Source organism: Xiphophorus maculatus, chromosome 1 (assembly GCF_002775205.1).
Source record: "Xiphophorus maculatus strain JP 163 A chromosome 1, X_maculatus-5.0-male, whole genome shotgun sequence".
Taxonomy (NCBI): domain Eukaryota; kingdom Metazoa; phylum Chordata; class Actinopteri; order Cyprinodontiformes; family Poeciliidae; genus Xiphophorus; species Xiphophorus maculatus.
This window is the reverse complement of record NC_036443.1, coordinates 24,803,821-24,826,979: the sequence shown is the minus strand read 5'-3', so window position 1 is coordinate 24,826,979 and position 23,159 is coordinate 24,803,821. Positions and strand designations below refer to the sequence as shown.

The 23,159-nt window shown below is 36.5% G+C and overlaps 1 protein-coding gene across 2 annotated transcripts; it reads right to left on the bottom strand.

Annotated features, from left to right (window-relative positions):
* Nucleotides 1–2,725: 2,725 nt before the first annotated feature.
* LOC102226037 (synaptophysin-like) lies at nt 2,726–20,467 on the bottom strand. Of its 2 annotated transcripts, none has more exons than XM_005816372.3 (7): nt 19,854–19,871; nt 18,726–18,791; nt 8,150–8,274; nt 7,806–8,004; nt 6,135–6,326; nt 5,745–6,055; nt 2,726–4,577 (listed from the first exon to the last, which is right to left on the bottom strand). In XM_005816372.3, the coding sequence occupies exons 1-6, from the start codon at nt 19,869–19,871 to the stop codon at nt 5,774–5,776; spliced, it is 882 nt and encodes a 293-aa protein (XP_005816429.1). In that variant the 3' UTR covers nt 2,726–4,577; nt 5,745–5,773. The 2 variants fall into 2 exon arrangements, with proteins under 2 accessions (XP_005816429.1, XP_023194608.1); XM_023338840.1 differs by lacking the exon at nt 2,726–4,577 and adding an exon at nt 20,313–20,467 and having other exon boundaries at nt 5,774–6,055; nt 19,854–19,988.
* Between the last annotated feature and the right edge of the window lie 2,692 nt (nt 20,468–23,159).

The window sequence follows — 23,159 nt, the reverse complement described above, 5'->3', positions numbered from 1 at the left end:
GATTAGTACTGAAGAGGATATTTAAAAATAATAATTCTGACCTGTTTTTCCTCACAGTTTTTACTTTCTCAAAGTAATGATTTTTTTTGTCTCAAAATTTCGACTTATTAAACTTATAATTTAGAATTATGTTTGTTTTTCCAGAACTGTAACTTTTTCTGCAAAATTATTTACTTTAATCTCAGAAGTCTATCTAGATTGATGACAGCTGTGTTGAAAAACAAAACATGTGATCTAACTAAAAAAAACTTTTGTAGAAAGAAGAAGTCTTACTTTAACATAAGTTAATCTGGTGCATTTTTGGTTAAAATATGTTTGTCCTTCATCCAGTAAAGTTAGGTAGAGATTGTACTTGAGTAAAAGTAGCGATACTTCATACTCAAATAAAGGGGAAAAAAGGAAGCAAAATAACTCATAAAAGTACAATTTCTCCTAAAAGTTACTTGATAAATGTAACAGAGTAAATTTAATTAACTACTACTTACATCTGCATCTGTGTTTTATCCAATAATCACCTCTAAATTTTGTAATCTGAAAAGCTTAATGCACACATCTTTTTATAATTGTTTTAGCTAAATTGGTATAAGAAAAGTTGTTCTTCCCATTAAAAAAAAAATAAAAATCACCTACATAATAGATGTAAACATCAAAATTTGTAATGTAGGTTGTGTGTGTGTGTTTGTATTGGTCACAGTTTAATGTGCACTACATAGTGAATATATGCTTGATACATGAATTAAATTTTTATTTTTTTTAAAAAGAGAAAAAAAAAACATGTCCAGTTTGGATTTGATCAGCTTTACAAATGTGCTTAAAACTTTGTCAATATTCCACTAAAGTCGAAATTATAAGTTCACAACTGTGGAGTTTCCATTAAATAAGAAACGTAATTAAAATCACATGTGAATAAGTTTGTTCACTCCAAAAGTCCTTAAAAAACATGCCGTTCACAATTCTCCAACAACTTCCTGTCAGCTTTGTTCTGTTCTCCGATATGTATATTTAATAAAATCTTGAGGCTACATAGAATCACGCGTGAGACATCTCCATCTTAGCAGGTACTCTTTTATTCTGCTCTCCCGCCAAACACAATACAGCACAAAAGTTCCTATCCAGCTTCAGTTATTACAACTAAAAACCAGCCATCAGGCCCGAAACCTGGGAGTAGTGATGGACTCTGACCTGAACCTCCAGAGCCACATAAAGACAGTTACAAAGTCGGCCTTCTATCACCTGAAGAACATTTCCAGGATTAAAGGACTAATGTCTCGGCCAGATCTAGAGAAACTCATCCATGTGTTTATCTTCAGCCGCATTGACTATTGCAACAGCGTCTTCACAGGTCTGTCCAACAAATCAATCAAACAGCTGCATGATGGGAGTGGATGTTTTTCTCTCATGACATATTTATTCAGTTCTGTGAGATCAATGCATATCCTCACCTTGCCCGAGCTCTTGGGAACAACCACCATAGGTGCACACCAGTCTGTTGGTGATGACCCCTTCCTGCTGCATACAGTTGAGCTCCTCTTTAACCTTAGGCAGTAGGGGGAGGGATATCCGCCTCGGCGTTGAGAGGGAGAAAGGCTGCGCATCTGGCGACAGAACAATGTTATACCCGCCCTCCATCAGTCCTAGTCCTGTGAAAAGTTTAGGAAACTCCTGCTTCACAGGAGCATCAATCAGTCCAAACCTATGTGGTTTACCCTGGCAATCAATTTTAATGCCATTGCAGCACGTCCACTCAGCAATAATGTATATAAATCATTCACAACGTAAATGTCCTCCTCAGTGCTAACACTGTTATTGCTGAGTGTTGCTGTAAACATGCCTTTCATTGGACTCACTGGGGTCTCCTGTTGGCGCTGGTTGAGTTTCGCCCGCTCAAATAAAACGGTCCGGCGGGCTAAGAAGTGAGCAACCAGCAGTACCTCAACAGTCTCTCGCTTCTTGCGGAGTTAGATGCAGGGAAACCAGTATATCTTCTGCCTCGTCCCCCGTGATGTATATCAGTGTATTTACTTGGTTTTCGTCCGCTTGTGTCTCCAAACCAGACGCGATACGAAACCTCTCGAAGCGCTTTATCCATTTCGGCTCTGAACTGAACGTTTCTGGCGGGGCGACTTGAAGCTGGTTCATGACGTTGTCGTTCTTATTTTTTATTTTAGCCGTCAGTTCTCACTTGTTCTCTTTCTCTCTTCGCTAAGTAGTTCTGACACCATGTTCTGCTCTCCGATATGTATATTTAATAAAATCTTGAGGCTACACAGAAGCAGCGTGAGACATCTCCATCTTAGCAGGTACTCCTTTATTCGGCTCCGCCCCCAAACACCATAGCCTGATACTACAATCTTCTTCTTCGTGGCTTGCGCCATAGCAACATCCGGTTGTTAATCACGTGACTCGCGTGATGCGGAAGAACTTTTTCTATTGCAGTTTTGTGAAATAAACCAGTTTCGATACGGCCAAAAAAGCCCATCATCGACTAAAGAGAGTTTTTATTTAAAATTGGTGTTTTTCATTAAGCAAATTTATTTTTGAAATGTTAAATTGCGCAGTTATATGGTGATTAAAAACGCAGCTTCTGCGCTACTAGGGGCGGATCTATACGGAGGTGAAAGGGGGCAACTACCATTTATTCACATTAAACATTTTTTTATTTTACATCAAATAAGTGGAAATAAAAATGTCTCAACAGTCATCCAGAGACAATAAACACAATTAATTCTTCAACAGAATAATTTCAAGTTTATTTCATTTAGTTTCACATGAATCCCATATAATAAGAATACGGCAAAACTTTGGAGAGTCTTGAATATTTTTTTCTGACTTATCATCATCATAAATACTAATATGAATACATCATACACAATAAAACACAGCACTATTCGAGGGCTTAGAGAGTATCACAAGACATCATTCACCACTAACGACAGACTATATTTCATTTCAGCATATTTATAAGAGCTACAGTGGAAGAGAAAGAAAGACAGAAAGGAAGAGAAAGCAAGTAGCTTCTAGATTGCCTGGATCTAAGAACCCTGATTTAAAAATAAAAAGGAGAGAGAGAGAACAAGATTTTACGATGACTAAAGATGCACTGGAGTTGAACTACGGCTGTTTCTGTTGAGAGCTGTGGAAGCTAAATACCAATAAAACACATCTGCTATGGTTTGGCAAACATGCTGCTTGGAGAGCCGTACGGAGGATGGGCAGCCGTACAGGTGTGTTTGCATCTGGATACAAGCAATTATTGCAGCACTTTGTGCTTTCAGTAGATTATGGCAGAGCTGCTGTAATAATCAGTGTTGTGTACCAAACATCGGGTTCGCTGTGTCGTCTGGCTTTGTTTGTCTGCCTCTAACGTAGGATTATTGATGGAATGTCGGAGTAGGATGCATGCACTAAACCGGATTTCCAATCGGAAGAGGAGGAGAGTCGAGGGCGGGACGAAGACGGCGCGTTGTGTGGCACGACTAGGATTTTTAGAAATCTAATAAACCTTCGTTTACTTTTTATTCTGTGAAGTGATTAAAGTGTGACAAAAACACCATAAAAAAACAAAACAAACACACGCAACTCTGTCTTAGGACTTTCTGAATCACAAAGAAGGCGATCGAGAAAAGGACAAGATTTTTTTTTCTATTTTTGACAAAAGGAAATAAATGTCATCCAAACAAATACACAGAAACTCTTACTACACCATCTCATTTCACAATTTCCATACTGACAACACAGCAAATATGAGACGCCAAAGGTAATTTTCTTCTCCGTATGCACTTGTGATTTGCAGATGTCGGGATTAACAATAATCAGTGCACAACCAGAACGCATCCACTTGTGATATTAGATGGTTGAAAAATATATAAAAACCTACTTTCATCACTAACATTACCACTGTCACTCACTTCTCTATAGATAGATATCTTTGTTTTTAGTCATTATTTGCAGCCTTTGCCCAGATTTTTATTTTTTAAATGATTAATTTAAAGCAAATGTTCAGATTTAAATGTGACTGTGAATCCGGTCAGTAAAGGTTTAAACTATGAGAGCTCCTAAACAGAACCAAAATAAATGCAATTGAATAACTCTGTGCTCAACATTTGTTGTATAACAACTAATATAGAGTGCACAATTATTCAACTGTGTACATATAATCATATATATATTTATATATCAGCAAGTCGATATTTACACAGCACAGACAAATACATTCTCTCAAGTTAAATATAACTACAATTTTTTTCCCCCCTCATAAATTTTCTCCGTCACAACAAGGTTTCCCTTACGAATGTTTTGGTATTTGTGTTCAAGTTTTTCTCGTATACCCAAACAGACAATCCTCTGTTGTCTTTTACAGTTAAATACATCACGAGAATAATCATCATTGTTACAGCAAACAGAAGAAATCCATTCCCACCCACCCCAGAACCGACCCGCCCGTCCCCTCCCCATATGGTAGGAGTGCGGCCTCCCCTCCCGCCGCCTGCCGACTCACAGACACACAGACAGACACACAGAGGCGTGTGGAGACGCAGGTGGTGGTCGAGAAACGCTCCAACAATGACCAGATCGCCCTGAGGAGGAAAGAAAAGAAACAGGATGCATCAATCAATCAATCTATCAATCAATCAATCTATCAATCAATCAAGTTTATCTGTATGGCAAATTTCAGCAAAAAGGGTTTTCAAAGATGCTTTACATCGCGGGTGTCCAAAGTGCGGCACGTGGGCCATTTGTGGCCCTGCAATTCATTTTGTGGGGCCCCTTACTGCAAATCAAGAATGGCACAAATTTGGCCATGAAACAGTTTTTGTAATTTTTTTAGGATGAGATTTTCAGTGACAATTTATATCTTCTTAAATGGAAAATATTAAGCACAACACAAAGAATTCATTATTATTATTATTGTTATTGTTATTATTATTATTATTATTGTGTTGTTGTTGTTGTTAGTTGTGCCACAAACATCCATCATGTTTTTACTCAAAAACAGATTCTGATTCACATGCATCCATTACATTTTTCAGACGTTAACTCGGAGGAGATCAATCTTTTCACAGATTGTTTGACTACAAACTGACAGTTTTAACAATTATGAAACAAATATGTATTATAAAAGAGGAATTTGAGACATTTCAGCAGATTTGAGTAGTAGCAGGTTACATTTACTTGAGTAACTTTTTTGAAAAAAAAAAAACTTTTAGGAGTATTTTACTGCACTGTACTTCTTCCTCTTATTTGAGTAATTTTATTATAAATTATTTCTACTTCTACTTGAGTAAAATTTCTGAATTTTCACCCCACTGAATGAAAAACAAGTTTTAACCAGAAATCCACCAGACAGACACACACCTGCAGTTTTTGTTAAAGTTTCATATTGGAAAAAAAACTTGATTTGGATACATTTACTTTTGCCTGATTTTGTTATTTTTTGTTATTAGTTATATCAATTATTGTCATTTTGGTCCTTAAAACACCAAAATTTCCACTTAACTTTATAATTTGGTCTGTCTGATTATGTAATTTTTAAATATTAAATGATTGATAATTTCGTCAGTTACTCAGTACTTGACTTTTACCAAATACGTTTTTTGTTTACTTGAGCAAAAATATATTGAAGTAGTGCTACTCCAACTTAAGTACTATTTTTTGATATTCTACTCACCTGTGTATTTTAATTACATTAATTTAAGACTTTCTAGGGATGCGTGTGGATATCCTGTAATGACTGGTGAACTCACCATCCTGCAGCTGTTTTGACTGAGGAGGTTTACATCTGGTTGGAGTAGGAGGTGGGCTGCTGATCGTAGCCCTGGTTGTAACCGCCGTCTTCGTTGTAGCCTCCTTGTTGGCCGTACTCGGGCTGGTATCCGCCCTGGGTGCCGGCATACGGGTCCTGCTGTCCGTAGCCTCCCTGGGCGAAGGAATCGGGGGCGGGCTGCTTCTCTTGCGATGGGACGTACGTTCCCCCGAATGCAGCCATCCAGCCGGTCTCTTTGAAGACGAACCACAGGTTTCCCAGCCATAGGATCAGATTGATGAAACCAAAAGCCTGGATGGAGACCAATGTTCATCGTTAGCGTGGATAATCTCACAATGGTTCTTTATGCAGCTCAGAATCACAAACCCACCACAGAGGTGTTGAGCCCGGAGACTTTGGGGTCGTAGACTTCTTTGCAGAGGTTTTCCCGATCGTCGCAGGCCCGGATGAGAGTGATCACCCTCTCTGGATCGGTGGCTGTCTTCACGTCTGACAGGCCTTTAGCCCAAGCACATGACGAGACCAGCCACATAAAGGCAAACACTGCCGTCACAACAAAGTCCTAGAACCAGAAACATAATCAAATCCATTTTTGAAACCAACAACATCATGATATCAGGAAAACATGTCACTGTAATTCCATCACTAAATCATCCTGCCACGATTTTGTGATTTTTTTGCTAAATTAATGATTTTGTTTGGCTACTTTAGGAATATTTGCAAAATTTTTTCTTCATTAAACGCCTTCTGAAATGTACATATTGAGGAAAAAGCAACAATCAGACAAGTTGGACGCGCAAATATTTTTATTCCTGAGGTTATTTTAACATCTGTTAGTCTGATTGGGGACTAAAGTTGCAACATTTGTTACATTTTCAGCCACTGTGGTTCACATTCACACCGCACTATGTCAAATGAAACAAACTAATTGAAAAACCTGTTCCCCTCCTCGCCTGTGGTGGCGCTGCAGCAGAAACTACTGAAGGAAACGACACAAAAACATCTAAAGGCGACATGAGCAAAACGTCCTTCTTCACAAAATATAAACAAAAATGAACAGCAGATTTTTGTGGTTGTAGGTTTTCTGTTATGATGTTGATAAACGACTGTAACCCATTTCTCCAGCCAGCGCTAGACTCTCATGTTTGTTTTGGTTCTATTTACCCAGAATTCCCTGCGCTAAAGTTCGCTTCCTGCTTTTTGAAGCAGTTTCTGGTCCGCTTGGCGTTCACTTATGTATTCAGAATGTGCCAGAGTTCACTTCAACCAAACCAGATTTAGTTTTTTTGGTCTGATTCAGAGTTCGATTGTGCGTTCACACTTCACCAAACGAACCAGACTTTCTATAAAAACGCACCAGAGTTCGATTAAAGCGGACTAAACGGCTTAAAGAATCTGAGTAGCTTGATTTGGATCTGAGTAGCTTGATTTGGGTTTCTTGCTGCATCAATCATAAATTGTAACTTAACATCAAGTAAGGTTGACCCAGCAGAATAGCAGAAGTAAAAAGAAAGAAATACTGCCACCTGCAGGTAGGAGTTAGCATCACTCTCACCCATTGCTTTTGACCATTTTTGTGGAAAATTTGCAATAAACCCACAGCTATGTTTAGTCTGAAAAAATGCGTTGATCTGTTGATTTTGTGTGAATTTCCGCAATAATTAAATCCGGAAAACTAGAGGAACTGCTAAATGTCGAATGTAAATATTGATAAAAATTAATCCAAGTTTTAATTACTCTTTTCTTTTCAAGGTGCTTAAGAAGAAGCACGTTTTTCTGATGCTAAAGGCTTCCTTTGGATGACATTTTTTCTATTGCCAAGGTGGCAGAAACAGAAATAAACAGTCAATTTTACATTCTATGTAAGTTTTAACACTTAATATTAAAATATATGTTATTTTGCATGGAAAATATTCAAATTTTGTATGCATGGCTCCTAAAATACAAAATGTGAACCTACCAAGCAGTTGTATGAAATTATAATATTGCTATTTGATATTTTGTGCAGGTCAAGCTGAAAAATGTAAATAAAAGAACTCACAATCCGGGCCCCCTTGTTGTTTTCGCGGTACTTCTCCAGAACGAAACAGTAGGCGGCGAGGGCTGCCATGGAGTAGAGGAAGGAGAAGACGGCGATGGTTACGAAGAACTCCGCTGAAGAGGAGTAGTCTCCGACCAGGAACTGGCGGTCCGGTTTCCCTCCCTCGCAGGTGGGGGCGTCGAAGTAAACCTGATGGAGCCTGAAGACAACAACGCAAAAAACCCCCACAAAAAGACAAGAAGAAGAGAGAGAAGAGCTGACATAAGGAGATAAAACAATGCTTCAAGAGAACAACATGTAAATCAAATCAAATGAATAAATTATTTTAACAATATTTGCCGTACCTGAACGGATATTCAAATTCTACTTCTATTCCCAGGTTACTATATGATCGGTTTTTACACTCCACACTCATCTTGAACATGCCAGAGTAGCTGCCACATGTCGAGAAGGCGAAGATCGCGAAGATCTGGGGAAAATTAAAAACAAAAAACAGAAAAGCACAAGAAGAATTAGTTTGTTTTTCCAGACAATCTTTCAGGCTTCGCCCACAAACCGGAAAAAAGAAACACATTGGACTTTATTTTCCAGCATGATGAGCAAGTTCAGCGATTTTGGTGAAGCCATATTCTTCCTCTTGTAAGGCAATAAACCTCTTACTCGACCAACTTGTTTACTTCTCTTACTTATATTTATAACACCTTTTTCCAAATTTTTTCATGTTAAAACCACAAACTTCAAAGTGTTTCAGTGGGATTTGAAGACAAAGACCAACAAATAATAATGCACAGCAATAATGGCCCAGATCTAAATAAAAATGAGAATCTGTGATAAAACTAAGAAATAAATGTTCACAGAGACTTTCTTTTCAATGTGACTGAACTTCAACTACTTTGAAAATATGTAGCAAATATTTGAGTTTCTGGTTGTGTGACGCTGCTAGAAATATATCCCAAAAGACTTGCAGCTATCGGCTCAGAAAATGTTGCTTCAACAATATGTAGCATGTTGACTTTTAAAACATTTATTTGTATTTAAAAAACTATTTTAATTGGATTTAACACTTTATGTCCTATTTTCAAAATACATTGAAGTTTCTGACAAACATGACAAAAGTCATGCACTGCAAAAACAAAAACATACCATTTTTGGTCTACAGCTTTTTAGTGCAGAAATATCAGAGAATTTGATATAACACAAAAATAATTTACAGTAACTTTTCAGCAAGATTTGGCAGCTTGTTTTTAATAATTAACTATTTAACTTTGATGAAAAAGTACCAGTTCCACTGGCAGATTATTTCATTTGTAACATGAAAAAATGGTCTTGCTATAAATGAAATAATCTGCCAGAGGAACTAGTACTTTTTCATCAATATCAAGGAATTATTTACTTTTAAAAGCTCATATTTCTTTCTGAAACGTTACTTGCAAGTTAGTTTTGTCTTATTTAAACTGTATGAAGATATTTGCACAAGAAACTAGACCAAAGATACTTGATGTAAGTTCAAGGGGGTGTGAATACCTTTGCAGAACACATGCACATACACTACAAAAACAAATTTTTACCAATTGTTCTTGGTCTAGCTTTTGGTGAAAATACCTTAGTACACTTGAAATAAGACAAAACTAACTTACAAGAAACTTTTTATCAGACTATAGCTTGTTTTAAGTCAGTACTTACTTAATATTGATGAAAAAGTTCCAGTTCCGCAGGCAGATTATGTAACATTTACATTGGAAAAATGTCTTGTTATAAGTGAAATAATCTGCAAGCAAAACTAGAACTTTGGAAAATCAATATTAAGGAATTATTGGCTTCAAACAAGTTCATATATGTCGCTGTTTTCTCTTATTATAATATTAATAATTGTTGCTTTTGGTTCCTGCCTGCAGCATCCCTCTGACCGGCCAGCATCCTCCAGTCCCTCTGAGCTGTTAATACATTCACACCAAGTGTAAATCAATGCGCCGTTGTTAACAGCCAACACAGCACAGACTGTCCCTGTTGCCATGGTTATTGGTGAAAATTTTAATTTCTGCATAGCTGTTTTTTTTTGTTTTGTTGTTGTTGCTTTTGTTATTTAATTCCCCGGTTATGTTCCTCCTGAAAGCTGTCCGTTGCTACAGCACGATCAGTCCCGTCCAGTAAACGGTACGAACAGACGCACACTCTCTCACCTACAGCAGATTAGAGGAGCCGGACTATTTTTACCACACCCTCCCGGTTCTGCAGGCCAGATCCGATTGGAGGGACAATCCAGCTATTAATCTGGCTGAGGTGCTTCACCATCTGTCACCGGATACTCCGCTACAAGCTAGGAAAACATCCTCAGTATCCGCGCTGCGTCTCCGAGCTAACACGCGACACGTCACTTCCTTCTTATCGAAATGGTAACGTCTGTTTTCCACAGGCGTCAATAACAATAATAATAACAATATTATCGGTAATCTTTTAGTTCATATGACCAGGAGGTTTGTTTTCTCAAGTTTTAGGTTTTTGGACGATGTTCAGTTTGGTAACATCGGGACTTTTTTTCCATCAATGCGATCCGTCGGTTTGAAAAACTCGAAGCCAGCTCACCCAAGGCCGCCATCTTGTTTAACGAACGTTTTTTTACAGCTTCCGTGTATTTGGACTTTTAATTATATGACGGCCATTTTAGACAGAAAAATTTGTGAATTTCTGTTAAAATGAATAAATAAATACATAAATCAGAATTTTTTATATTAATCAGAACAAACAGAGATTTATAATTTTAACAGCTATAAACCTGAGCTTGAAAATCGGTTAGAAAAAAACTCAGACATTTTTAGATTAATCACAGAATTTTTCTAGAAAAAGTAAGGAAACTTCTGATCTTGAAAAGCCAACAATTGGCTTGAAAAACTCAGAAATCTCGAGATTAATCTCAGACATTGAGTAGAAAAATACTTGGGCATTTCCGAGGTTCAAAAGTTTAACATTTTGGACTTTTTAAAAACGTTTTGAGTTTGAATTTTTATGTTTTTGCACTAAGCAGAACATAGATCTTAAATTCATAATTGAATGTATTTTAATGTTTTATCCCTGTTAGAATGATGGAAACAGGACATTTATCCCTTTTCTACATTTAAAAAACTGAATTTCACACTTTGAGTAAAATATTAGTATCAATCTTATATGTAAATTGGCGGTAAAGAGTGTTTTTAATGCTTTGGTTTTTCTTACCAACATGCAGATGAAGAATAGGGTGAAATATGGTTGTGGTTTAATTCAGTATTTACTGCAGGAGTCTGCTTGTAGTAAGCTATTCTAAAAATAAAAACTACACCTCTCAGTCGGTTTGATGTATCAATTTCATGAAACCTGGAGTATTTACAATCCAGGTTTCAGTTTTCACAGATATCTTATTTCATTATTTCATCAGCAGATCAGAGAATTTCACAAACAAGAAGCTGCATTATAGGGTTTATTTGCCAACTTATTTTTTCTAATTTCTTTACAAAAATGTACAAACTTCTCAAGCCTTGAGAAATTTGAGAAGGTTTTTTTTTTTTTTTACATTTTCACATTATAATAACAAACTTTAATATACTTCTGGGTGGTCATGGTAGATTTACACAAAGTGCAGGATTTCTAAGGTTGTAAATATGAGATCAATACTATTACAATAAAGTAAACATTTTTAGAGATTTTGGCCACAAATACTGAAAACCAACAATTTTGCTGTAAGCCCACCATTTATTTTCCTTTTGATAAGAATCCTGGCTTGTTATTAGAAACTGTTTTATTCCTGAAATTAAATCCCACTCAAAAGTCATCATGTTACATAATAGCTAAAAAAAAGAAAAGAAAATAATAGTGAAAACTTTCTTCAATTTTTGCTTCCAAATCTTAACAGTTTAAAACAAATGCATTGTGCTTGCAGATATCCAAATGTGGATGCAGGTAGGTTTTAAAAACAAGTGCTGATGTTTGCAAGAAACAAAGTCAGCATTCTGTGTTTCTGTACCTGCATGTTAACACATGCAGGACTATGTTTCTGACCATTAGAGGAACTATAATTATATAGATAGATAGATAGATAGATAGATAGATAGATAGATAGATAGATAGATAGATAGATAGATAGATAGATAGATAGATAGATAGATAGATAGATAGATAGATAGATAGATAGATAGATAGATAGATAGATAGATAGATAGAGTTTGACACATGTGGCTTAAGTGGATGTCTTTGGAGTTAATTTTAATGTAATAAACAATTAATAACAAGTAGATTAATTGCTGCCTGCAGAATTCAAAATCTCTGACTTCATAAGGGATTTTATTTGTTATTTCATGGATGCTCCTTGTTGACTTAATTCCTATGAAAGAAGCAGGTGTACCACTAAACAAATAAACCACCTCACACTTTTTTTTTATTCCATCCTTTACATCCATTAAAACATTTTTATATAGGATATATATATATGCATATAGGAGATTATCAGAAAACAAGCCCTGGAGTAATAACCACATGAAGCATCTGTACAGAAAACACCTAATGAGCTGCAACACAATAAACACCTTCTATTACACATTACGGATTAACCCAGAGTGAATCAGGCTGTTACTTTGTGTTCTCGGCCTTTTAATGTTTGCTGAGAATGAGTCAGAGCTTGAATTTAAATTCAGACCAAACCCAACGCAGCAGATGAGGGAAAAAAGGGCGTATTTGGCTAAATATGAGTCGCATTTGGTAACTCTGTCTTCTAACAACCAACACACCTTTCTTAGGTTTCACCCAGCATTATATTAGACACAAACAGAGGAAAGTACAGAAGGTCAAAGGTGACGCAGTATCATACGCTACCAAAACACAGAATCTTACCAAGCATTTTTGTCTAGTTTCTACTTCAAATATCTTTGTTCATTTGAAATAAGACAAAACTAACATGCAAGAAACTTTTCTTCAGGATATAGGAGCTTGTTTTAAGTAAATATTTCCCTAATATTGAAGAAAAAGTACCAGTTCCACTGGTAGATTATTTAACTTATAACATGGAAAAAATGTTTTGTTATCTGTGAAATAATCTGACAATAGAACTACAACTTTTTCTTCTTTGCTTTATCGAAACAGTGTCTAATCAGGATATTATTGAAGAGATAAAAACAACAGATATCTTAAGAAAGAAATCTTTTTGTTTTTAATTTAAAATACAAAATGTGGCCCTTGAATGCTCTCAGCTGTTTCCTGCCAACAGTCATCAACATCTACAACAACCCGTTGAATTAATATGAGTTACAACCACATTTAATTTTCCTTTAGGGTCAATAAAGTATTTTTGAATTTGAGTTTTGAAGAGAACTTGACAATTTTGGGTCTAATGGAGAAATTAAAAAACACAAAAGTACTTTTGTTCTAGTTTCTCCTACAAATATCTTAGTACACTTGAAATAAGACTAACTGAAAAGTAACTTTTCCGCAAGATATAGACTATATTGTTTTAAGTAAATAACTCTTAAAATTGTTGAAAAAGTGTTAGTTCTATTGGAAGATAAATTAACTTATAACATGGGAATAATGTCTGGTTATGAATTAAATAATCTGCTAGTGGAACTAGTACATTTTTAAATCAATATTAAGGAATTATTGGACTTAAGCAAGCTCCTATATCTTGCTACAAAGTTACTTGTAAGTTAGTTTTTTCTTATTTATGGTGAACTAAGATATTTGTATCAGAAACCAGAACAAAAATACTTGCTAAGCTGCACAGATCTATTCCTTGCTGCTCTGCTTTCACTGGATTCAGTTCAAGGAATCTGGATAAATATTACCGAGGTTTGGCTCCTCTTCCCCCTCCTAAAAATAAAAAAATAAATAATAAATCCCTGTCTTGCTTGTGATACATGCCCATAATAATGCAGAAAGAGCAGGCGCTCTGGCAGCCCTTCCTCCAGCCTGACGCTGAGGCACGCAGACCCTCTCTGACAGATGATTCATGCATCGCCCTGGCCTCCAGAGCGAGGACGCTGATTGGTTGGTTGGCTCGCAGTGACCCAGGGAGACAGTGATGAGGTGCTGGCACACTCACATAGCTCCAGGGAAGGACTACAGAGTCATGCAGCACACTCATGCCTCTGACTGCTGTGCTGCAAATCTACAGAGGCTGTAACAGCGCGGAGCTGTGTCAACACCGTAATGTTTTCATCTGTGTTATGGCTCCTCTCAGGCTTGGGCTCCTACCTCCTCCAAAATCATCAAAATACTGTAAAAGTGACCTGCTGTGCTTCCTTGAACAGGTTAGGATAGATCTATAGGTGATACAAAACATGTTCATTACAGTTTTCTGCTGAAAATCATCATCAGATAATGAGATTTTAATCTGTTTGAGCTCCTTTCAGATTGAGCTGTTTTAGGGGCTCTGTCTCTTTAAATCCAAAAAAAGCTGCAGCTGGCCACGCCCCCTAACTCAATGACGGGAAAATGGCTGCAAACAGATGCACAATTACATGACTATACATGTTTGAAAACCAAAGTGAAACCTCCTGCCCAACCAAGAATGCAGCAAATACACAAAATCTTACAAAGTAATTTTTGGTTTAGGTTTTAGTGGAAATATGTTAGTTCTTTAAATAAAACAAACTAAACTTAAAGTAGCTTTTCAGCAAGATACAGAGGCTTTTTAAAGTAAACATTTCATTAATGTTTTTGTTCTATTGTCAGATAAATTAACTTATAACGTGGGAAAAATTTATTCTTATAAGCAAAATAATCTGCCAAAAGAACAAGAACTTTTTTAATTATTGACTTAAAACAAGCTCCTATATGTTTCTGAAAAGTTACATGTAAGTTAGTTTGTTTTATGTGAAGTTTACTAAGATGCACTAAAAACTAAGCCAAAATTCCAGCAGCCATTGTACAGCGCATACAGCAGTAAAACCAGCTGAACAAACGTGTTGGAGCTCAGGTTGGGTTGCTAGGTAACGGCGACTGCAGTGCACATCGAATGTGACTCAACAATCGGGAGGTTTTTGGTTTTCCAGGCACCAAAAATCATCTGGGTGATTTTTTTAAGTACTTTGGATGTTTTTAGATGCAGCTGAGACCCAAATGGACGTACAAAAACGTAGAAAATGTGAATTTTACATAATAGGTTCCCTTTAAGTAACAGGAAGTTTTTGAAACAGCTCATTTTCTACATATATTAAAAAAAAAAACGTTAATCTATTGCCAAAAAAACAGTTGGGTTATGTTTTTCTTTTATTATTTGGACTGTTTAAAGAGGCAGTAGAAACTCAAATGGAAGAATAAAAACATACAAAACCTGAATTTTACATAACAGGTCACCTTTAAATTGCAGCTCATACTGAAAAAAACCCCAAGGTGACCTTCTTAGTTTATTAACTTATTCCTACAACCGAATTGACATTAGAGTGGGTGAAGTGTTCAAGCAGCTGTGGAGGTAAATGTGGGCCAGATAAACGTCTCTCCTCTTTCCTAAACTCTCCCAGCAGAAGCTAAAGCTAAACTGGAGCAGCTCCAATGTCAACCCTGCAGCATCGCCTCTGCTGCTGATGGAGGACAAACACTTTGGACGACATTATGTTTTATAACAGACAATAACTGCTTACCTAAACTAAAGAAGCTGCTCTTTATGTTTATTTTATATTTACTTTTCATGTATGTTGAAATACATGATGCACAACTCTGAATAATTCAATCAACAGCTTTCAGTTTCCTTTTGGGATCAATAAAATATTTTTGAATTCGAATGTTTTGGCTGTCAGTAATGCAAAACTGCAATTTCTTAATTACAATGTTGATGTTAAGCTATTTAGTAATCAATTATTCTATATTACTCCTATGATTAAGGATTAATTTTTTATTTATTTTTTACCTTTGCACCCCTTTGATATCTCAAGATATAGAAGGCATTATAAATAAAACATATTATTATTATTGTTATGTTTCTTTTTTTAACTGTCACATTTTGCTGATTAAGCATTAAGCTCATTTTATACAATATTAGACATAAATAAAAACTACAAATAAACAAAAAATGCAACAGGAAGACTCAATTTTACATTTTGTAGATTTGTTTGAAAGAAGTATGCTTTCATAAGAAAATAGAAAAATAAGGTCAATATGTTGATTAATTTTGGATTAACTGATTAATAATTTGATAGCAAATTTGAACCAGGCAAAGCTAAAACTTAGGTTCTTCTTAAATGCAAAATGTATATTTTTGCACATTTTTAGCCTAATTGGTGATTTGTATTCCTTATTAAGTTGGTAAAATGTATTTAAACATTTGTTCAAGGCAGCAGATAAAAAGTGTTGAAGTGTCTTTGGAGGAAGATTAAACTGTGATTTTATCCCTCAGTGGAACGGGACTGTGTTAGTGTAACAGTGACACACATTCCTGCTGGAGTCTTCCGCAGAAAAACATCAAAACACGACAGACTCTTCACAAACCCATCGGAGAAAAAGAGAAAAGAGGAAAACCCCAGAAAGTGAAGGTTCAAACGCAGTGCAGAGCCATTAACTTTCTACACATTTCACGTTTGGCTCGAGGCGTCGCGCAGATTCTTCCTCTGTGTTACAAACCGCTCTATAAATAGTAAAGACGCGCCAGGAAATGGGATGGTGACCTGAATATGTACAGCTGACCTTTCCTCATCTGTGATTGGCCGGTCAGAAACTAAAAAATCACAATATTTTTCAGCTCACATCCAATTACCAATTAACACTCTTCAGTGTAAACGTTGTTAATGAGCTAAGACTCATGGTTGACCTCTTTTAGTCTCAATGAGGCGGTTAAGACTAACTCATGTTGGCTGTTCTTTAGTGAAATTTATTAAACTTTAACAAAGTTGTTCTGTTTTATTCTTTTGACGAGTTTAATTCTGTATAGATTAAAAAATGTTTGGAAAATCTCCAGTGAACAGGCACATAGAAACAGTAATTGCGCTAATCTATATTTTTAGTTGCTGAGAATAGTTTAAAAAGTCAACTCTGTGGTCATTTTGTTTTTGAAATTGTTAATAAAATCCACTTTAACTGCGGAGCTGTGTAACATAGACTGCTCTCTCTCTCGCTCACAAGCCGCAATCACAAAACAGATCTTATCATTTTCAGGTACCTAAATTAATTGGTTAAAAAACTATTTAAAAATATTTACTTGATGTAGCAAAAAATGTCTAAACCAAGGCTGCTCAAACTTGGGTCCGGGGGCCATTTGCGGCCCCTGGATGGATTTTGTGCGGCCCTGTCCAACTACAAAAAGTAAATAAATTAGGAAAACACTACAACAATTAAATCAATTAAAATCTACTTACAAAAACGTTAGATGCAACACAAAGTGATAATCTATTTTACGCTTTCTAGTTTCCTTCTGTTGTGATTTACTCCAATCTGCTTTTTGCTGTAAAACTTGTTTAAGTGTTTTTAAATAAAGACTGACCCATATTTATTTTGTTGTGACCAAACATGATTTTGTTACAGTTTTTTAAATAAAAACATCTCGACCAAGTTTTGTTTCATTCACATTCTGTAGAAGATTAAGTTAATTTCTGATTAAATTATTGTTTTATGACAATATATTACAAAACTGTTACATTTTGGAGAGAAAACAATGGATTGTATTTGGTCAGTGAATATATATTATACATTGATGAATGAATTGTGTTTTGGAAACATTTATGGATCTAATTAAGTTAAAATATATTACTTCAGTTGAACTAGATAACATTTATATTCAATTAGGGATAATGTTTAACTTACACTGTCTCAGAAAAAAAAAATTTTTTGAATGAAAAACTTGTTCAAACTTTAATTGAGTTTATCTAACGTGTCATTTTTATGAGTGTGTGTCATTATTCTGGTCATAATATAAACAACTGATGATCATTCATGACAAAAAGCCTTATGAAGTCAAAAGCTGACAGTAAATTTGGGCTTTTTCCTCTTAAATATGAAGCAGGAAATAAAATATGATATGTAATATTTCTGTGTTTGTTAGTTTCGGGTTTTGATTATGCCTGGAGGATATTAGCTTTTATGTAAGAGCAGCTGACTCACTGGTGAGATTGGAGAGCAGCAAACATATTTATAAAATATAATTACGTTTATTTTACTGTTAGCATTTCAGTGTGAAGAAAATTTCTGAATAATTTATTCAGAAAGAAGAAAATGGAGTTTGGGTTGAAGAAACACCAGATCTCAAATCGGTGCTTTTCTGTGTGTGAATATCATTGTTTATTTACAGGGAAACTATCAATAAACTATTTTGTATATTGTGGTGCTAAAGCAGAAACGGCCCAAGGAATATGCAAGTTAAGAGGCGACATCCCGAGAGGGCCCCCAACAGGACCAAGCTAGCAGAATAAAATATATATATATATTTAAAATAATGCTGAACAAACAAACTAAATGCTATCAGACATGAAAAAACAATTGCTATATTATTTTTTACAGTTGTTACGCAAATAGCAGGCAGATGTCAAACTTGTTTACTGTAAATAATAAATTCTAATTCAGAATCATAATTCCTTCTATTGTTATTGTGCAAGAAAGAAAGCACAACAAAATCTAAAAAATAGCAACTCTGAAAGGCAAGTCAAAAAATAAATATAATATTAAATCTCAATAAATCTAAAAAATATAGTAGAAACACAAACACAACAGGAAGGTTAAGGAAAGAAAATTATGTTTTATTCATTTTTTGTTTGCTAATCCTTTAAGGTTAAAATCAACAGCCACAAAAGCACCAGTATGATGCAAACTAATCACAAATTATGCTAGAAATGATAAAGAATCTGGTGTTGGCATGTTGGTATGGGGGTGGGGGTCTCCAAGTGAAACTCTGCTAGTAGGGCCCCGGAAAAGCTTTGTCCGGCCCTGTGACAAACTGTCTGTTTATGATCTAAATGAACGAGGAAGAAAACTTACCCACTGTAGTACTTTTATAAATCCCAGTGGTTGCTTGACTACTGTGAACTGCCCTTGGGCCACCAGCTGTCAACATAGCAAACAACAGTAAGATGCAGCAGATTCTGTACAATATTTTTAAGCGCAAAGTTATAATGAAGACGCTTTTCTGGAGTAGTGAAAAACACATTAGCTGTCACATGTTTGTGACGTTATGAAATGCTGCGTGAGTGGAGTAGAGAAAGAGCTGCTGCCAGTATCACAATTAGACAAAGCTGATTAACTGGTTCTCTCCTCCTACCCAGCGGCAGCCATTTTTATTTATCTCTTTTACTTATTTCTTAAATTTGGCGCAAGAAGAGAGTATTTGTGCGCAGGTGGCTGCGACGCCGCAGTCAGAAGGTGTGCATCAGTAAATGGCCGCACATCGAGCAGCTCGCTCTCTCTCTCTCTCTCTCTCTCTCTCTCTCTGAGGTTGTTTTGTTTTCTAGGCATCCTAATGAAACAGGTGACAAAATCTGCTCTCAGATCAGCCTGACAGCTCGATGAGCGCCTGGTTTTCCAGAGCAAACATGAAGGGCTTTATTTAAACCGCTCGGCTGTTTAGAGAGCTGCGGGAGACCTTCTTCCTCCTCCTCCTCCGCCTCCTCCTCCTCCTCCTCTTCCTCCCCTATATGTTGGGCCTGTGTACTGCCCAGAAAATTAATCACATTCCGCTTTTGTTATCTTAGCAACAGCGGCCTAATTGAAACAGGAGCAATCTGAATCAATTATCCGAGTCTCTCTAGAGAGATCGGTCAGTATCATCTCCTTCCTGAGCTAAATGTCCCTGCTGCGGCTCTCTGGACATCCTGCACAAGCGGGCCGCTCAGTCTGCAGCATCACTAGCTGAAAAAAAAAAAAAATCCAACGAACAATGTCTACACAAGCTGGATTATTATTAATATTATCATTATTTATCAATATTGCTGAATAAATATTTAAAATCTAAATGCTTGTCAGGACTGCATCAAAATCTCCAACAAGAACGCAGCAAATCTGAATTATAAATATTAATTTCCCACCGCGCGACGCGCTCTATGCATTAACATTAACTGAAGAGCAAATGTAAACAGGAACAGTAATAGAAATAGGAAGATAATTTCCTACCTGGTTCGCAACATCCATCTTGGCCGCTTACTCGCTGATAAGAGGATCAGAAGGGCGGAGGGAGGGAGGCGGCCCAGCCGGAACAGCTCGGATGGGGGGAGACGCTCCGGAGGAACAGCCGGGCTGCATCACGAGCTGGGATTTACGAAGCAAGAGGAAGAGTTAACGCCGCATTGGCCTCGCCGTAGACGCCATACGTCAGCACGTTCGCCATGTTGTGAGTGGCATGTTCTGCTTGGAGTTCGATACAAATAGACGCATTACCGTCTCTCAATTCCGACCTGTCAATTCTGATACATACAGAGCTGGGTAGTAACTAGTTACATTTACTCAATTACATTTTCTTGAGTAACTTTTTTTTATTGTAGTGACTATTTGTCCAAAAACTCAAATTCAAAAATCAAAAAACTCAAGACTCAAAAGTGATCAAAGCAAAGTGAATTAAACTCAAATAGTCACCTGATGCACCGTGGGTTCTGGTTTACGCAGTTCAAAAAAGGGATCGAAAAGGTCAAAATGCAGCTCTTTCGTTAGTTTATTCCAATTTCCAGATACAAACAAGTTACAGGCTTCACAGGAGCCTGCTAGTTCTCCTGTTCTGACTCCTGCACCTGTTCTCTGATGTTACGTGATGTGCCGAGGCTTCGAGGCGTGTGTCGAGTAACGGAGGGGGCGTTGCCGTAAAGCGCGTATCGAGGCTTGCTTCGTTTAGGGGAGGAGCCGAAAACGATGACGTCCGAAGCCTCGCTGCCCGGCTGTACCACGTGACTGCTTCGGGAAGTGGCTCAGATATTGGCACGGGGTTTGACAGCTTTAGAAACCCCACAGGCTCCATTCAAAATGTGGGCTGTTGTAGGCGAGTTGCGGTCAGTTGAGAGAGTGGATAGAGTTTTGAGAGTTTGGATAGCAGAGTTTGGATAGTGGTTATTTAGTTTGAGACAGTTAGTTTGGTGTTTGGAGAGTTTAGGACAGAGATAGAAAGGAGATTTAGGAGCGTGAGGACAGGATAGGAGTAGGATGGAGCCGGCGAGAAAGAGGAGGATTTCCCCTATGTGGGAACATTTCGATTTGATAAGCCCTAACAAGGTAAGGTGAACTGAACATTTGCAGAGGCATTAGGTTTGCTTATGAGGAACTGTATTTTTCACAGTTTCTTATGTTCTGTAAAGGTGAGGTGTTTATTGTGCTCCAAGGAGTTGGGGTACAATAATAACACCTCATCCATGTAGTGTCAAAAAAGAGAAATCGTTTGAAACCAAAAACTGTGGAGAAATCGTTGTTTCTTAATAAAAATGCATGAAATCATCCAAGCTACACAAGCATTAGCCTATTCACCACCCCCTCCCTAGTTCCACAAGCATTTTCACTGTCATCTGCCTGATTAAGCCCAGGCCATTTTTCTAGTCACAGAAAAACTTTATTACACAACATGCCATATCACATAACACTACTATTTTGGGAATAATTACACACAGAGGATACATTCAAACAATATTTTATTATACACATATGTGTATACATAATTTATGTAGACAAATGATTTCGTCCTACACCTTTTGTGACGTCATTCCCAAGAGCCATAATAGACAAAAATTCAATGCATCACACGTGTTAAGATACAGCTGGCTGTGATTATACACCTGGCCAGTAGGTGGTTTCGTGTGCACATGAAGCCTCAAGAAATGAACCCTTTCTCGAACCAGTTGGCTCAAGTGGTTCAATGCCTCATGAGGCTTCATCTCACCATCACTACTGATAACTGACTGACAACTGACATAACCGGGACTGACGGACATTGGCACTGACACTGACTGGTAAAAAAACCATATGACCCCCCACGTGCATAAGGAGCTACCTAAGACCTACCCACTTATACCGCGAAACACCCACGTCCCAAACTGAAATTAATTAACTAATTAAGTGAATCACTAGCCAAAAACCTATTCTAAATAACAAATTAAACAAAAATTCTAACTATAAATCAGCTAGAAAATAAGCAAAAAATACAAATAAACTAAATAATCTAAATTCTAAGATTTAACTGAAAATGGAGAAATAGTTCCTACACTTATAGCAGTATGTTTACTACTATGCTGTAATTTTATTATGAAGTATCGCTAACTTACTCAGGGGTGAAAAGTAGTTTTAAATTCTTGCCGGCGTTCTGACTACACCTGTTTACTTTCATCCCTGCTCTTACTGGAGTTGCATTTCTGGATTTTCTACCCACTGAATGAAAACAAACATGTTTTATTTAACCAATAATTCACCAGACAAACCAATTGGTTCTTAAAGTTCATTAGCTTAATATTTGAAAGAAACTGATATTAATTTTTTTGGCCCTGATTTTGCTATTTTTTGTTCCTTATTGTCATTTTCATGCTTAAATTACCAAACTCTCCACTTAACTATATATTTTTGGTTTGTCTGATTATGTAATTTTTAAATATTAAATGGTTGATAAATTTGATCAGTTACTCGAGTAGACTTTTTACCAAATACTTTTCTACTCTTAGTGGAGTAATTACTTAGATATGTTGTAATCTAAGTAATTAGATTACAACACTAGATTACACTAAGATCTGTTCAATGTTTTGCAAAAAAAACAAAACATAAATAAACCAGATATTTACATGCAATATTTAAAAAGACATAACCATTTTTTCTTACTGTTTGACAATAATTCTGACTCAACTTTGCATTTTAAATGTCTGTGAGGGTTACCAAAAATATTTTTCCTTGCTGAAAGCCATAGAAAAATCTTTAACTTTATAAAAAAATTACTACACCTTTTAAAAATGCGGGTAAATCCTGGGTGATGACGTCACGACTTTACAAGCCTCTGATTGGGTCACACAGCTGAAGATTTATTTGAAGAAAATCAAACATAACACTACTTTCATGTGTGGCATCACAAGAAAAGTAAAGAAAAATTATAAATGATTTCTATATGGTGTAATGTGACACTTTGAGTCGTTTACATGACTGGAAAATTGTGATATAAACTCAGCTTATTTACAGTTCTTCCTTTTTCGTGGGTATTTCCACCTCGCAAATTATAAGGAAATGACAGAAATGTAAAATATGGCCATATGAGTGCAACAATATTCTGCTGCAGACATATGCAGCCCATTGTTTGGCAAGATTCATCTCTTTGAAGGGGGAAGTGAAACCCAGCTGTCGTCCATCTGCCAGTCTATTAATCACTGATTGCATAATTCACTGGTTATGTTTCACTATTCCTCCTACCAGGAATCCTCACACTAGTCAAAGAGAAAAAGAAATAAATATATGAATGACGAGTTG